General features: G+C 44.1%; 1 protein-coding gene across 4 annotated transcripts; it reads right to left on the bottom strand.

The window, feature by feature from the left end:
• Positions 1-281: 281 nt before the first annotated feature.
• Positions 282-9,231, bottom strand: Mars2 (methionyl-tRNA synthetase 2, mitochondrial). Of its 4 annotated transcripts, none has more exon segments than NM_001447215.1 (3): positions 282-1,653; positions 1,845-2,051; positions 8,306-9,231. In NM_001447215.1, coding segments are annotated over 3 exon segments (1,203 nt in total). In that variant the 5' UTR covers positions 9,210-9,231; the 3' UTR covers positions 282-1,561.
• Between the last annotated feature and the right edge of the window lie 7,558 nt (positions 9,232-16,789).

Below are 16,789 nucleotides of genomic sequence, written 5' to 3'. Positions count from 1 at the left end.
AACCAAAGAGTACACATAGACAGACCCATGGCTCCAGCCCCATATGTAGCAGAGAATGGCCTTGTTGGGCATCAGTGGGAGGAGAGGTCCTTGGTCCTGTGAAGGCTTGATGCCCCAGTGTAGGGAAATGCCGGGGGGGGGGGGGATGAAGGGAGTGGGTGCAGGGGAAGGGAGGATGTGATAGGGGGTTGCCAGAGGGAAACAGGGAAAGGGGATAACATTTGAAATGTAAATTTTAAAAAATACCCAATAAATGAAAAACTCAAAAAAAATCTTCAACATTTTTCAGATTATAAAATCAATTTTTATTTCATAATCACCAATGCTGAAAATGCTGCTTCATATTAATACATAATACAAAATGGCAGAAGAGTATTTAGGATTATTTCAGAAATTGTTGGAAATTCTGACCTAACCCCAAACTGCAGTTCATTTAAAACTGCAGATTGAAAAATCAAACTGAAGTCAGCAACTCAAACACAATTTTTATTATTTTATTTTTATGTTTTTTTTTTACTTTTCTATTGCTCTAATAAGACACCATGACTGGGGCAGCTTATGAAAAAAAGTATTTGATTGGGCTTATTATTCCAGAGGGTTAGATGGTAGAGTTAGGCATGAAGCGGCATCTGAAAGCTCACATCTTGATCCACAACAGGAGACAGGGACACACTGGGATTGACAAGAGATTTTTGTCTTATTTCCTCCAACAAAGCCACACCTTCTAACCTTCCTAAAGCATTCCACCAACTGGAGCTGAAGCATGAGCCCATAAGCACCATTCTCATTCAAACAGTACAGGTTTACTTATTTTTTATGCATATAAGAAATTTTGCCCACATGTATGTGCAACAGGTGCATGTCTGATGCCAGTGGGGGCCAGAAAAGGGCATCAGATCCCCTAAAATTGAAGCTGTAGACTGTTGAGAGCTCCAAGTGTGCTGGGAATCACACACACATGCTCTGGAGGATCCTACCACAGCATTCCTCCAGCTCCTACTTACTAATTTTTCAGGTTAGCATACAAAGTAATCATATTGCAGCATCTTCATACAGGTATCCTTATACCTTGTCATCCATTCCCTCCCTTATCACCCTCCCTTTTGCCCTTTCCTTCCAGCAAGCTCCCTTCCTTTGCCTCAGTTACCCACTTTGCTTTCTTACCACATGTATTCCATTACTTTATTTCCTGTCTCCCTTAAATCCCTTCTTCCCCTCTCTTTCTACTTCAATTTGTTTAAAAACTCTCTGATCCAATACAACCAAATAATAAACAGAATTGATTCTTAAGAGCTAAGGAAAGATTGCTGGAAAATAGTAAGGGCTTTTTTTCATATTTAAAGCATTATATTTCCATGAGCACAAAAAAAAAAAAAAAAAAAACTCTTGAGTAGTAAAAACACAGCAATTTCTAAACATAAAGGATTTTTGCATCTCAGCCCTGGTGTTTCAGTGTTCTGGTTTGCTTTCTGCTGCTGTGATAGATTACCATAACCAAAAGCAACAAAGAAAAAGAGCTTGTTTTGACTTCCCATCCCAGAGGGATAGATAGGAAAGTCTTTTATGGCAGGGAGGAATAGCAGCAGGTCCAGCTTAGCAGATCAGGAAGCTTGAGAGCTCGTTTCTTCAGACACAAACATAAGACAGAGCAAACTGTAAGTAGGGAAAAGAAACATAATACTAAATCCCCCTCAACACTAAAACCCCTTTTCTTCCAGCAAAGTTCTCCTAATCCATCCCCAAACAGCACCACCAACTAGGACCAAATACCCAAGCCTGTGGGGAGGCATTTCTCACCCATATCACCAAATTTGGCAGCCATTGTTGCAGGGCATGTCAGGTACCTGCAAAGCAAGTTGCCCGTTTTCTGTGTAGAGGAGCAAGGCTGCAATGAGGCCATGCAATGCGAACAGGTGAGTACTTGGAGGCACTTGGATTCCTCACACATTGAAGTCTTGGCTGTGTGATCAGAAACCTTTTACTGTTGACGGAGCTTTTGCTTCCCCTACATGACCCATTACGCTGTGGCTTAGAAGACTTGGAGCACTGTTCTGAAAACAATAAAGGAATAATGTTAAAGAAAAGCCATAGGGTATATATAGTTCATAAACATTGCTTAAACTTGCATCAAAATATAAGCAGGTTTAGATACACAAAGAAATCAGTGAATAGTCCACATTTCATGAAAAAGGTGATTTGCAAGTTTTTATTGGCACTTTATTAATCAAACTCTGATCCAAACTCCCCTCAGCTGCAAACACTAATGTGTTCCAGTTACAGAAAGGTTCTTAGGTACTTTCCATCTCAGTATTTGGATCCAGTTATGCTCCTCCATAGTATTTATGACTGGTGTTCATGCTAAGTTGTGCTAAGGCTCAGCAAATTTACAGAGATCCCCCCTGCTCCTACCTCGAGTGCTGTGATTAAAGGTGTGTACTACTATGCCCAACTGAGGGTGGGGAAGGGATGGCCATTAAGAGAACTTACTGATCCAAGTGTATTTGACTGACAGTTGCAGGTATTTTAACAGGCTTGTATGGAAAAAAAAACATTTAAAGACAAAAAACTTGTCTGCTACAAATGCTTACTATGTAGTAAGCATTCAAAATTCAAAGGCTCCCAGTTACTGAGTTACTGTGGTCTTCACTTCTCATTGCATGATTTTCCTGAACTCCTAAGCAGAATTTTTTATGTAGTTATCAATGTTAGATTTTTCTACTTGTAGGCTGTGTTGTTAGAGCATACAAGTTCATAACTGATATGACTTGGTGCACTATTCCTTTTATACTCTGTCCCTTGTGCTCAGCTTGAATTATCTAGTGTTACATATCGCTGTTCCAGCTGTCTGGTTTAATCTTGTCTCTTCCAAGGTTATGAGCGTTTATACTGTTACAGCTACTTGTTTGTATTTATAACCTTGCAGGCTTTCTACTTACACAAGATTTTCTTTCACTTTGCCCTTTTCATTTTCTTTTCCACTTTCCGGGTTGAGTTTTCTCCCCTTGTTCATCTGACTAGGTAATGCTGTTTGTATTGTTTTGCTGGTTTGCTTCAAATAAGCTTGGGAAGTTTGCATCAATAGCTATGTACTTTAACCAATAGAAGCTTCCAGACTAGTTCAAAGGAAACTAAACTACTAAAATTGTCTTATTTAATTGTCCAAACTTAACTGCCTCTTTAAAAATATTTTCATCGGGGTTGGGGATTTAGCTCAGTGGTAGAGCGCTTGCCTAGGAAGCGCAAGGCCCTGGGTTCCGTCCCCAGCTCCGAAAAAAAGAACCAAAAAAATATATATATATGTATATATTTTTTTTTTCATCAAGTGATGGCCAGGCCTATTGGTATATACCTTTAATCCCAGCCCTTGGGAGACAGACAGGTGAACCTCTGTGAGTTCAAAGCCAGACTGGTCTAAATCGTGAATACCAAGACAGCCAAGGCTACAAAGTGACCATTGGGGGTAGAGAGGGAGGGACCTTATTTAAGAAAATAAAAGTAAGAAATTTATTGTGTTTCAATTAAATCAGTGAATTAAAATCATACTATTCCAATCTATAGCTTGACCATAACCAAGTCTTGAAAGTCATCTTCATGTTCAGTATCTCAGTGATTCTCAACTAACAAAGGCAGCAAGCTGCTTATGTAAGAGTGGGGTAGCTGTTCCATTTCCTTACTGTGTACTGAGAAAGGAGGCCCCTTCCATTTCCAGTTATTCCTAGTGCTTCCTTCCAGTTACCCACTTGAGATTTTAATGAGTCTGAAGAACTAAAAAAACAAACATCCTTAATAAGTCAGACCTCACTTGGAGCTTCGATTTTCTACTTGCAGTTGGTAAACCAAGTCACTATGTTCCTTGGGGCTAAGGAGATGACTCAATTTGTGCATGCCTACCCTTCGAGCTTGACAGCCCAAGTTCTCATCCCCAGATCCCAAATGCTGAGAATGCCAGCAGGCTCTGAAGGAAGCGTGGCTAGCAACAGGAGAGTCTCCAGAAGAAGGTGAAGGCCAGCTAACCTGGCTTAGTAGTCAAGAGACTTTGACTCAAATGGGGTGCAAAGGTAGGGTCACCCACCCTCACCCCACCCACTGTTTGACCTCTATACATGTCTACACCCAGGAATACAAACACACCCATCCATTCTTCCACCCCCCACCCCACTCTCACTCTTACACACACAAAGACACAAACACACAAATATAAACTTTAAAACAAAATTTTAAGTTCACCAGTCCCATCCAAAGCTCCAGCAGAGGACAGAATCAGCTGTGTATGCTCAAAGTTTTAGGGGAGAATTGAAGGCTTTCTTCTACAATTTCTGCTCTTGGGTGACCCAGTGTGACCTTAGTTCCTCCCCTACCCACAAACTGGTAAAACTTTGCTGCAAATAAATATGTTCTGTCTCCAAATACTTGGGTAAAAGACAAGGTAAGAACCCACCAAAGTTCATAACACCCAGAACTACAAGAACTTTCTTCATCTTAACTACAGGCAATGGGAAATTGCCACGAGAAGGCAATTATAAATTACCATAAAACATCAGTGCTCACTAGCCACATCTAAGAGCCTTGCCCCATAACCCAAGATGACGTCAATGCAGTGCATTGACAACACATACTAGGTAGATAGGAGCAGAGCAATCAACTCCAGGAAGTCTTCCTACAATAATCTCATAAGCTCACTACGTCTGCTTCTTGAGTCAGCCGTCTTTGAAGCCTGCATGATCAACTAACAGCCACTCCAGCATCAGAACTTCTAAGGCTAAAGGACTCTATTGCAATTTGTTAGAACCTTCACCAAAAAAACCATCAAACAAGTCTGTGCTCCAGGGCCCAACTTCCAGCTGATGCTCTTACACACTCTGGCACCAGCTTCAGTCTGTTTGCACTTACTAAAGCTCAGAGGATCTCAAGTCCTTATAAAATGACTGAGGTTTTAGTTCAGAGACTGTCTACTTGCTGCTTTTTTAGCCACGGGTTTTTCCAATTTGTAAAGTGCCTAACAGTTTGTTTGTAGAATATACCTCACAGTACATACACAGTAATACTGTTTAACATAAAGTTTACCTACTTACTGGTCCTAACATGACTCCGTAGACAGAGGACAGGAGCCTGAAGAGGTGAGACCTGTTACTTGTTTGGCAGTATGGGGGACTGAACCTGGGGCCCTCCATGCTTGGTAAGTGCTCCACAACTAAGCTCTAGGTCAACCCCACTGTCAAAGCTTCCTAATGTGAACCCCTTAAAACACCTGATCTGTGCTGTCACTTCCTGTAATGCTACCTCCCAAAGTATCTAAGAGTCACAAAGGTACTGGGATGTGGGGACCTCATAGCAAAAGGTCCTAAAAGATGCCACATAAAGTCTTAACATTTCTGGAATAGGGAAGGTTATAAACCTCCACATTAAGCACACACAGCCCCATCCCATCACCTTGGAAGGGCAATCCCTCAAAGCAAATGTAATTCCCCACTAGGCAATCTGAACTGCTGTATCAAGACAAACACTAATGTCAAAGGACTATTTGTCTCACTACTGCGCCTATTATAGAAATCTGTCTGACCTTATCACCACAGAAGAAGGATCCAATTTACCACTTTTCTACTCTGAATGCCCTGGCTGTTAAAAATCAAGCCATCTCTTTTCTGGTCTCCCATCTGTGTCTAATAGCAGCTAATTAAATGCTTTCACAGATAACAGGCTACAAAAACCAACAACAGCAAGCCAATCTCCACAGGGATTGGAGGATCACCTGTGGAAGACACTGTGGGTCCATGACACAAACTACAACACTGCCATTAAGGCTCACCAAAGGAGAGGTTAGAATCTCACTGGTTCTCCAGCGGTCTTTCTGGGAAACACACTACCTTGCATCACTAGAGCCCTGAGACTGCCCTGCACCCCAGAAGTTTGCCCTACTAATCCGAGCAGGTAACTGTGGAGGCCTGAGATGAGCTAAGGCCCAAAATGATAATAAGGAGTAAAAAGGAAAGCTTGTGGAAATGGTCCTTCACCTTACCATGCAGTGTTCCCTAGCAACCTACAATCTGTCACTTTAATAAAACAAGCTAGAGACAAATGGTGTCACTTAGAATAAGTCTGCAGAAACTTCCAGCACAATTGTTTACTCCATGGTGAGCTCTTCCTGCTTAATGCCATACTTAAAATGTAAAGCTCATTTTAAACTGTGGCCTAGCCATCCCATTATTTTGAGACATTAAGGCTGATTTACTACATTCTAATCACTACCCTTACTGTCACTGTAACATCTTCCCTGGGTGTTCTTTTATGAAGCCTTGGAGACAGCCCTGAATCCCAGACAGTCCTGAACACTGAGATTCTCCCTTCAACATCACCATCAATAAGTGTAACCGAACAAGTGTAAAGAGGGTACTTAAAATCACTTTAATAACAAGTTAAAAGACAGGCATGGTGGCACATCCCATAATCCAACACCTGAAAGACAGAGGCAGGAGAATAAGAAACTACACAGTGAACGCTTGTCTCAAAGAGAAGTAACCAACAAAAATTACTGACATATATTTACTAATTACAATATATCATTCCTATACTATGTATCCTGAGTGACCAAAAATAATCACGAGGTAAATTATGTATGTGGATAATAATATAAAGACACTACAACCCTTTGGCAGGCTTTATAGATGAACATGTAACCATTACTAAACTTTATCTGTAATACACAGTGTACCTCAAGAGCTTTATAGTTTTATCATATAACAAACCTGCCATACTTACTTATTAACCTATTGTACTTGTCATTTTAGTAGTTTTAAAATTAGAATTCTAGTGTCTTTTTGTTAAAATAGCAGTGGTTCCAAAGCTATTCTTTAAGAAGAACAGTACAATTCTAAAATTCTGTGAATTAAGACAGCTGAAAATAACTATCTTCTGAAAGGACACTCTGAAGGAGCTGGATGTGTGAGAGCAGAGCCATCTACTGGATGGAGTGTATTATTACAAAGCACAACTGCTGGGCTGACAAATCATAACTGAGGCAACTTAGAAAATGAACATGGGCAAAAATCATCTAGTCTAGGAACCGGCTCCTAAAGTCCTATCCTAGTAAACTCTGTGTTTAACAAAAGCAGCTTCCAACCCTAGTTTCAGTTCAAGAAGGGACTGTGATAAGTCAGCCTTAAGATCAGAAGCCCTGAGGTAGTCTGGACCCTGGGTTGGGAGAAGGTGCAAGAAGAAGGAACAGTGTCAGTATCTTGGTCCTGCTCTCAACCATCCTTCTCTTGGAGACATTGGCAAACAAGAACAGTGGTTAACAGCACTGAGAAGTGAAAAAACCGGGTTAAGAACCTGAATCACTCGGTTCTTGAGGACACACATGTGCTCATTTGATACACTTTATACACGACTTTACTGAAAAATTTAAAAAGAATACATTTGATCTTTTACCATCAGCCATAAGGGCTGAGTTCCTAGGTCCTATGGGCTTTCACTAGCCGAGTCCTGGATTGGTCCAGTCTCGGAAACAAAAGCCCAGTGTCAGGTCCCAATTTTCTCCCTTCAAAGGGGCATGGGTGTCCATAGAATCGAGGTAGGAAGTAGAGCTCTCCAAGGCTTCTCTCTGTGGTAGAGACTCCCAGTCTTGACAGCAACTTATCAGCTAAGTTTGGTGTAACAGGCTGAAGCAAAGTTCCAAACACTCGCAAGCACTCCAAGGCCACGTGAAGCACGGTACCCAGCCAGGGAGCATCCGCAGGGCTCTCCCAGGTCAATTTCCATGGTGCGTGCCTTTGGACAAAGCCATTAGTTTGCCGAACACAACTGGATACCGCCTCCAGAGCCTTATAGATCTGAAAGTCGTTATAATAGCCCGCTACCAGTTTGGGTAAGGTGGCCACTGCATTTACAAGTGCGTAGTCTTCTGCTTGCACACGGACTGACGGCCCCATTAACCCCGGCTCACTGGGGAAACAGGCAGCACAGAAAGATGGGTAGGTCCCAGAAGGGTTTATTCTGTAGGCAGTGCACCGGTTTAAAAGCCCTCCTAAGGCATCTGCCAGCTCAGAGTCCAGCAATTTAACCACCTTCTCATCATAGTAGTCGCAGTCCCAGTTGGGAACGCCCTGCCGAAGAAGAAAGTAGCGGAAGCCATCCACAGTATAGCGATCAAGGCAAGTCCTGGGATCCACCACGTTGCCCAAGCTCTTGGACATTTTTTGGCCACTTACCGTCCAGTGCGAGTGGACACAGATGCGATGTGGTGGCCTCAACCCTGCCCCTAGGAGAAGGGCAGGCCAATAAATAGCATGAAATTTGAGAATGTCCTTACCGATAATATGAGATGTTGCTGGCCACCAAGACTTGAAATCTGCATCCGGGTAGCCAACTACAGTGAGGTAGTTGACCAGGGCATCCAGCCACACGTAGATAGTCTGCGAGTCGTCCCCGGGAACTGGAATGCCCCAGTGCAGATGGCTACTCCTCCGAGAAACGGACAAATCAGGCAGCTCCTCCTCCAGCCACTGAAGAACTACCTGGTGGAACGGTTCCGGTGTGATCGCCTGAGGGTTGTTTCGAAGCCACCGCTGGAGTGGTTCTCGGAACTGAGAAAGCTTGAAAATGTAATTTTCTTCCTTGGTCCAGGAGACAGGGTGTCCGCTCTCGAGAGAGACAGGACAAGGATCCCCGGACGGACCCACCTGCCGAGTGACCTTGGCCTCAGGCAGGAAACACTCATCCGAGGCGCAATACCACCCTTCATAGATCCCTTTGTAAAGCAGACCCCGGGACTCCAGCACACCCCAGAAGTGCTGCACCGCTACCCGGTGCCGAGCCTCCGTGGTGCGGATAAAGTCGGTGGAGGAGATGCCAGCCTCCCGGAAAAGCTGCAGGAACTGGGCAGACACTCGATCGCACAGCTCGATCGGGGCCAGGCCCGCGGTGGCTGCCGCCTGCTGGATCTTCAGGCCGTGCTCGTCCGTACCGGTAGAAAAACGCGTGGACCCAGAGCCGGGAACTCGGAGACGACGGTGGCGGCACAGGGCGTCGGCCAGCAGCGCGGAGTACAGGTGCCCGATGTGCGGCGCGGCGTTCACGTAGAAGATGGGTGTGGTGAAGTAGGCCCGCGCTTCCCGAGCGTCGCCACTAGCGCTCGGCGAGCACGAACTGTAGCGGCGACAGCCGCGGCCGGCCGGGGTGCGCGTCAGCACCCACAGAGCGCACTGCCGCAGCATGGTGCCAGCCGGCCCCAGCACTGAAGGCGGCGTTCCCAAGCACGTGAGAGGGCGCGTGCGCAGCTGGGCGGCACCGCAGCTTCCGGCGCGGAAGCCAATGAACGACGAGCAGTGACTCCTGTAGCCTCGCCCACGCCTGCCTCCACAGGCTTCCTGCAGCGCGCAAGGGCTGCTGGCCGGCGGGAGTTTTTGAGTAGTCGGCTAATGGGTTCCGTGTCAGGGCAGTTGGTGAAAGGAGAGCGTAGCCCGAGTGTTGTGCAGTTTTACTCGTTGGGATCTGCTGTGGATCTGAACTGAACTAATCGGTTCTGGACTGAACTTGTTGGCAAGATTTTTATATTGAGGTATTTTCCCAAATCCATTAACTGTCATATAGCAAGGCACAAATCCGGCGTTTATCTCAGAATCTAAATAAATCTGAAAGAAAGGAAAAATAATTTCCTAAAGCACTTTAGGGAAGGATAAGCACGGGAGAAAAGGAAATAACGTGTCTGAACATTTTGCTGAGCCTTAAGGGTTGATTTGAGAATCATCCAGGCATCGGAGTGCCGAGTCACAGACGTGCAGATAAGGAAACGTTAACTTTCAGCCTTATTGTGCAAAACCAGTCACAATTTTCTCCTCAAATGGTCTTCAAGTTCTTCCAAGACTGCGCTTTTAGTATGGAATCCTAATTTTTAGCGAGAGAGAATTTAGAAACCCAAAATTGTATTATTAATCCTTGGCTCGAAGCATATTTTCTCATCCACAACTGGCCTCCCTACACCATTTAAACGGTGTACATATGCACATAATAAAATCAGATAAAACACCTATAAACCCTCACCTAACTTAAGTACTGTTGGTGATTCTCAAAAGATGGTCCCCAAAGCAGAAGGAGACAGCAAGAACTTAGTTAGACATACATATTCTGAGGCCCTTTCACTACTGCTGAGGCAGAAACTGGAATCTCAGACCAACGATAGAAGCTTTACTGAGTTCCCCCAATGAACTGCAATGCACATCAACATTTAAGTTAGAGATGAGCTGCAGTTTAGATCTATTCGCTGTGTGCTAACCCTCTTCCATGAGCAGTAACAGCCCTGAGTTTTGCCTTCACGTCCACATTCCTGTATAGAAGCAGTGCATCTGAGTAACACTGCTTATATTAATTACATCTTAAAAAAGACGGGGGGCAGGTAGTCTCTATCTTACCTTTCTAATTCAACATTTTATTCCTAAGATTCAACCATATTGTTCATTCTTTTTGACTTGTACATGGTGTGTAAAGACTGGTGGTGAGTTGGATGTGCTTTCTGTGATGGTTTAGAAGATAGACTGATGGGGGTTGGGGATTTAACTCAGTGGTAAAGCACTTGCCTAGGAAGTGCAAGGCCCTGGGTTCGGTCCCCAGCTCCAAAAAAAAAGAATAAAAAAAAAAAAAAAGATAGACTGATGAAATTCTCTACAGGAACTACAGAAAGTGAGACAAACATCCACAGCATAATCTAGTCTGTTCTGGTTGATCTGCGAATTTGCAAAAGGCAAGTAGAAAGTATGTAAACTTAAAAGTTGGGGTCTGCAGACTCACTAGTTTCATGGTACTGGAAGGTAGTCTGCATGCTACTAGAAATAAAGGTAAGCACCAACCCAGTTACAAACCTTTTGATATACATGATGATCTTGATGCATGATCTGCTGGTACAATAGTGCCACAAAGGTTGTGGGAGTAACCAACCACCAGCTTATTGGATTTAGGAACTCCATGAAATAAAGCCAGTACCCGACACTTCTCAGTTGGCCAAGAACCTAAGACTAGACAGGCCAGGGACACACGGGAATGTTCTGCTAAAAGAACAATAACAGTAAAATGATCCTTAACATTCTGCTGTACAAATAGATCACTGTCTCACTCAGCCAGCATCAGAGAAGCTCCCTCCTACAGGTGAGAGCTTAACAGAGACCCATGAGTGAACAATGTGCAGAGAATGAAAGACTATGGAACGCTCAGTCCTGAATGGGGCATCTTCATCAAACTTCAGGTTTCAGGAAACTATGCAGAAGAGAAAGAAAGAAAAAGACAGTAAGAGGCAGTAGAAATGAGAGACACCAAGAAAACAGTGCCTTCCAGACAGGACAGATGCAGGTATGAACTCAAAGAGACTGAAGCAGCATGCACAGGGCTCTACAAGTAGGGGCCTGATGGGCCCTAGTGCTGAGAGGGACATGGTCACAAGCTCACATCCCTAACCCAGAAGCTACATCCAGTTGACAAGTACTTGCAAATGAAAAACTTGTTTTCTCCAGTGGAGATCTTACTAGGATATAAACCACACTTAGGGTAGGCCCCATGCTCAACAACAAATGGCCAACATGAAACAAAATCAATAGTACCCATGGAGATGGTGTTTGGTTTGCTCAGTTTTTACCTTCTTCTTATCTGGTATAGTTTCCAATTTTATGTTTCTATGGTGTGTGTCTGTTTGTGTGTGTGTGTGTGTGTGTGTGTGTGGTGTGTGTGAGAGGTGTGTGTGTGTCTGTGTGTGTGAGGTGTGTGTCTGTGTGTCTGTGAGAGGTGTGTGTGTATCTGTGTAAGGTGTGTGTGTGTGTGGTGGGGGGGTTGTGGGGGGAGGTGTGTGTGTGTGTGTGTGTGTGTGTGTGTGTGTGTGTTTCTCCTTTGCTTTTGTTTTTTGTTTTCTCTCTTTCCTTTGTTTTATTCAGGTTTGTTTATTAGTATGTTTATTGTCTAAAAGGAAAGAAGGGTGGAATTGGATGGGTGGGAGGCAGTACAGATGTGGAAAGACATTGGGAGGGGAAAGTGAGCACAATGTACTATATGAAAAGTTTATTTCCAATTTTAAAGAGAAGGGAAAAATTGGGAAAGGGTGGAGTTGAGTAAGGCCAACCCAAATGACAAATGCAGTTCTTCCTAAGCAGTTAAGGGGTCAGCATACAGCATGCTATTCATCCTGCTTCATTTTCTCTTGTTGGAATAAGCTTCATGACACACAACAACTTGGGAAGGAAAGGATGTATCGTACCTTACTTTTTATCCATCATAAAAGGAACTCAAGGCAGGAACCTGGAGGCAAGAACTGAGGCAGAATCCTCAGAGGAACACAGCTTGATACAATGGCTTGATACCGTGACTTGCTCAGTTTGCTTTCTTATACAACTCAGGACCACCTACCAGGGTGACACTGCCCACAACCACCTGTGGCCTCCCACGTCACTAGTTCAGAAAATGCCGTGAAGACTTGCCTACAGACAATCCGACGGAGGCATTTTCTGAGCTGACTTTCCTTCTTCCTAGATGATTCTTGCTTAAAAAACCAAAGCAGCACACATTTTCCTCCCATCTTGTAAATAAAATGTTGAGACTGCCCTAGGGCTCTGCTTCTCTCCTTCCCCATGTAATAGAACTCCCTGAAGTGAGCGGCTGCTCATATACACAACTGGTTCAAGTTCAGGGCTATTTAGAACAGACTTGAGATTCAGTCTCAGATGTCTCTCCCGGTACCTGTGGGCTAAGGTGTCTCCTGAGCCCGTACCTGGGAATGAAATTGCTGGCACATGAAAAAGAAAAAAGTGAATGTTCAGCTCCCCAGAATAATCCCAAGTTTCTTCCAGCATAGTTAAATAATACACACTCTTACATGCACTCTCATACATCTCCTTTGGGAAAACTCAGTGCATGGTATCATGTTTTCATTCTGGCCAGTCAAGTGGATACAAAATTAGGTCACTAATGTTCACAATATCCAAAAACAGTGAAACCACTCCAGAGAGATTAAATGCAGTGCAGAGAGAAATCTGTACAGTGCTTCCTGTAGGCAACCGTTTCCACAAGGTTACCTTCCAACCCAAATCACTCCATCCTGACTTGCTCAGTTTCTTTCTTCATGCATTAAAGTTTTTATTGTAGAGGTCTTCTATATACTTGATTAGGTATAATTCAAGGTAAAATTTTGAAACTATTATGAATCTCTTTTCCTGGTTGCTTTCTAAACATATTTGACATTGGCATAGAGGGTAGCCACTGATTGTTTTTAATGGTTGATTTTGTACCCAGCCACTTTGCTGAAAGTGTTTATCCATTCTAAGAGTTTTCTTTTCTTTTCTTTTCTTTTCTTTCCTTTTCTTTTTCCTTGAGACATGGTTTCTCTGTGTAGCCCTGGCTGTCCTGAACCAGCTCTGTAGACCAGGCTGGCCTCAAACTTACAGAGATCCACCTGCCTCTGCCTCCTGAGTGCTGGGATTAAAGACGTGTGCCACCATTGCCCGACTAAAGTCTTTATTTAGGATCTCTTTTGTATTGAATCATATCATCTGTAAGTAAAGATACTTTGACTTCTTCCTTTCGTATTTGTGTCCTTTTTAATTTTCTGCTCTCACTCTAAGTCTTACAGTACTATATTGAGTAAGGGTAGAGAAATTGAACACCCTAGCACGATTTTAATAGAAATGTGTTTAATTTTTCTTCATTTGACATAACATTTACTATAGGTTTATCATATCTGGTCTTTATTTTGTTGAGATAGGTCCCTTCTACTCCTAGTTTCTTCAGGACTCTTTTTTTTTTTTTTTAAGGTTTATTTATTTTATGAGTACACTGTAGCTGTCTTCAGACACACCAGAAGAGGGCGTCGGATCCCATTACAGATGGTTGTGAGCCACCATGTGGTTGCTGGAATTGAACTCAGGACCTCTGGAAGAGCAGTCAGTGCTCTTAACTGCTGAGCTATCTCTCCAGCCCCCTTCAGGACTCTTAATATGAAGGAATGATAGATCTTACGAAACTCTTTTCTAGGTCTATCAAAATGATGTCATTTCTGTCCTTGAACACATTTATCAAATTCATTTATCAAAACCTTTATTGATGCACATCCCTGAGACGGTTCTGTCTTTCCCGCCCTATTTCCCTCCCTTAATGGCATGATCGCCAGAGGTCAGATCCATGGCCTAAGAGGGAAAGCAATTTGGGAAGGCCAATGGTGTTGGAGACCTCAGGCTATGGATGAGCTGGATAAGAAACAAACTTCTCAGGAGGCAGGCTTTACTGAACAGCTCACTTAATTGGGGGGAACAAAAACTACTTAAACATTTGGGGAGTGGACAGAGGTTTGGAGGTGAGGATACAGTGTGGGCTAAGGTGCTGCCAATGCTTGCTTATAAGAAGAGAGGAAGTTAACCTGTAACCTTGCCACCAGGGTATGTAAGCTCCTCAAGGGTGGCAGAGGTAGGGTTCATAGGACAGGCAGGCCCAGGATATCGGGGAACATCAGGGGAGGAGTCCTACTCCTGCTGGTCTCAGGATGAGATTTGGGGGGATTTGGACATATAACACACAAGCCATTTCATTCATTAAGTGTTGCCTGCATATGTTTTTAGGGTTGGCCACATGGCATTGGATAACCATTTAAGGGGCTTGTCCCTGGGGAAGACTAATTGTACCTCTTTTGGCAGTCATTAATTGTCTTATCTAGCAGTGGGACCCCATGAGATTTCCCCATCAGCATTGGCATGCCACACCAAACTAGATAAGATGGATGAAGCAAAGAAGTGCAGACCGACAGGAACCGGATGTAGATCTCTCCTGAGAGACACAGCCAGAATACAGCAAACACATAGGCGAATGCCAGCAGCAAACCACGGAACTGAGAGCAGGACCCCTGTTGAAGGATTCAGAGAAAGGGCTGAAAGAGCTTGAAGGGGCTTGAGACCCCATATGAACAACAATGCCAAGCAACCAGAGCTTCCAGGGACTAAGCCACTACCTAAAGACTAGACATGGACTGACCCTGGACTCTGACCTCATAGGTAGCAATGAATATCCTAGTAAGAGCACCAGTGGAAGGGGAAGCCCTGGGTCCTGCCAAGACTGAACCCCCAGTGAATGTGATTGTTGTGAGGGTGGTAATGGGGGGAGGATGGGGAGGGGAACATCCATATAGGAGGGGAGGAGGAGGGGTTAGGGGGATGTTGGCCTAGAAACCGGGAAAGGTAATAACAATTGAAATGTAAATAAGAAATACCCAATTTAATAAAGATGGGGGAAAAAAGATCCTATTTTGAAAGGAAAAAAAACATTGGCATGCCAAATGACACTCTTCAGAGCTTGTTTAAGGAGACTTATTGTCAGCCAGGCAGTGGTAGCAGTGCACACCCTTGACCCCAGCACTCGGGAGGCAGAGGCAAACAGATCCTGAGTTCAAGGCCAGGCTGGTCTACAAATTGAATTCCAGGACAGACAAGGGACACACACACACCTGTCTCAAAAAAACAAATCAAACACAGAAACAAAAGCCCCATATTGTTGAGATTTCATAGGCTCCATCCCTGTCATGTCTGGAAGCCACAATCTCGCAGCAGACTTCCGGTCCTCTACCCCTCTGCGAGCTCCCTGAGCTTTGGGTATAGGGGTTGATTGCAGGTGTTATCATTCGGTGCCAGACACCTATTGGTCAGTTGTTCTCCACATTTTGACCAGTTGTAGCTTTTTTAAAATTATTTTATTTCTATGAGTACACTGTAGCTGTCTTCAGACACACCAGAATAGGGTATAGGATCCCATTACAGATGGCTGCGAGCCACCATGTGGTTGCTGGGATTTGAACTCAGGACCTCTGGAAGAACAGTCAGTGCTCTTAACTGCTGAGCCTTCTCTCCAGATCCAGTTGTGGCTTTTTATAATGCTCTTTGTCTGATGCACAATTTTCTTTGATGAGGGGTGATTATATGGATAAAGACGTAAAAAGAAGTTAGCAATTATACTGGTTTAGAAAAAGCCAGGAATAAGTTTTCTTCTTGAGATCATGTCTTAGGGTTTTACTGCTGTGAACAGACACCATGACCAAGGCAATTCTTTTTTTTTTTTTTTTATTAACTTGAGTATTTCTTATATACATTTCGAGTGTTATTCCCTTTCCCGGTATCCGGGCAAACATCCCCCTCTCCCCTCCCCTTCTTTATGGGTGTTCCCCTCCCAACCCTCCCCCCATTGCCGCCCTCCCCCCACCAGTCTAGTTCACTGGGGGTTCAGTCTTAGCAGGACCCAGGGCTTCCCCTTCCACTGGTGCTCTTACTAGGATATTCATTGCTACCTATGAGGTTGGAGCCCAGGGTCAGTCCATGTATAGTCTTTAGGTAGTAGCTTAGTCCCTGGAAGCTCTGGTTGCTTGGCATTGTTGTACATATGGGGTCTCTAGCCCCTTCAAGCTCTTCCAGTTCTTTCTCTGATTCCTTCAACGGGGGTCCTATTCTCAGTTCAGTGGTTTGCTGCTGGCATTCGCCTCTGTATTTGCTGTATTCTGGCTGTGTCTCTCAGGAGCGATCTTCATCCGGCTCCTGTCGGTCTGCACTTCTTTGCTTCATCCATCTTGTCTAATTGGGTGGCTGTATATGTATGGGCCACATGTGGGGCAGGCTCTGAATGGGTGTTCCTTCAGTCTCTGTTTTAATCTTTGCCTCTCTCTTCCCTGCCAAGGGTATTGACCAAGGCAATTCTTACAAGGACAACATCTAATTGAGGCTGGCTTACAGTCCACTATCATCAAGTGGGAGCATGGCAGCACCCAGGCAGGCATGGAGTAGGAGGAGCT

The sequence above is a fragment of the Rattus norvegicus genome, chromosome 9 (assembly GCF_021556685.1).
Source record: "Rattus norvegicus strain SHRSP/BbbUtx chromosome 9, alternate assembly SHRSP_T2T, whole genome shotgun sequence".
NCBI classification, from domain to species: Eukaryota; Metazoa; Chordata; class Mammalia; order Rodentia; family Muridae; genus Rattus; species Rattus norvegicus.
This window is presented reverse-complemented; position numbering and strand designations above follow the sequence as displayed.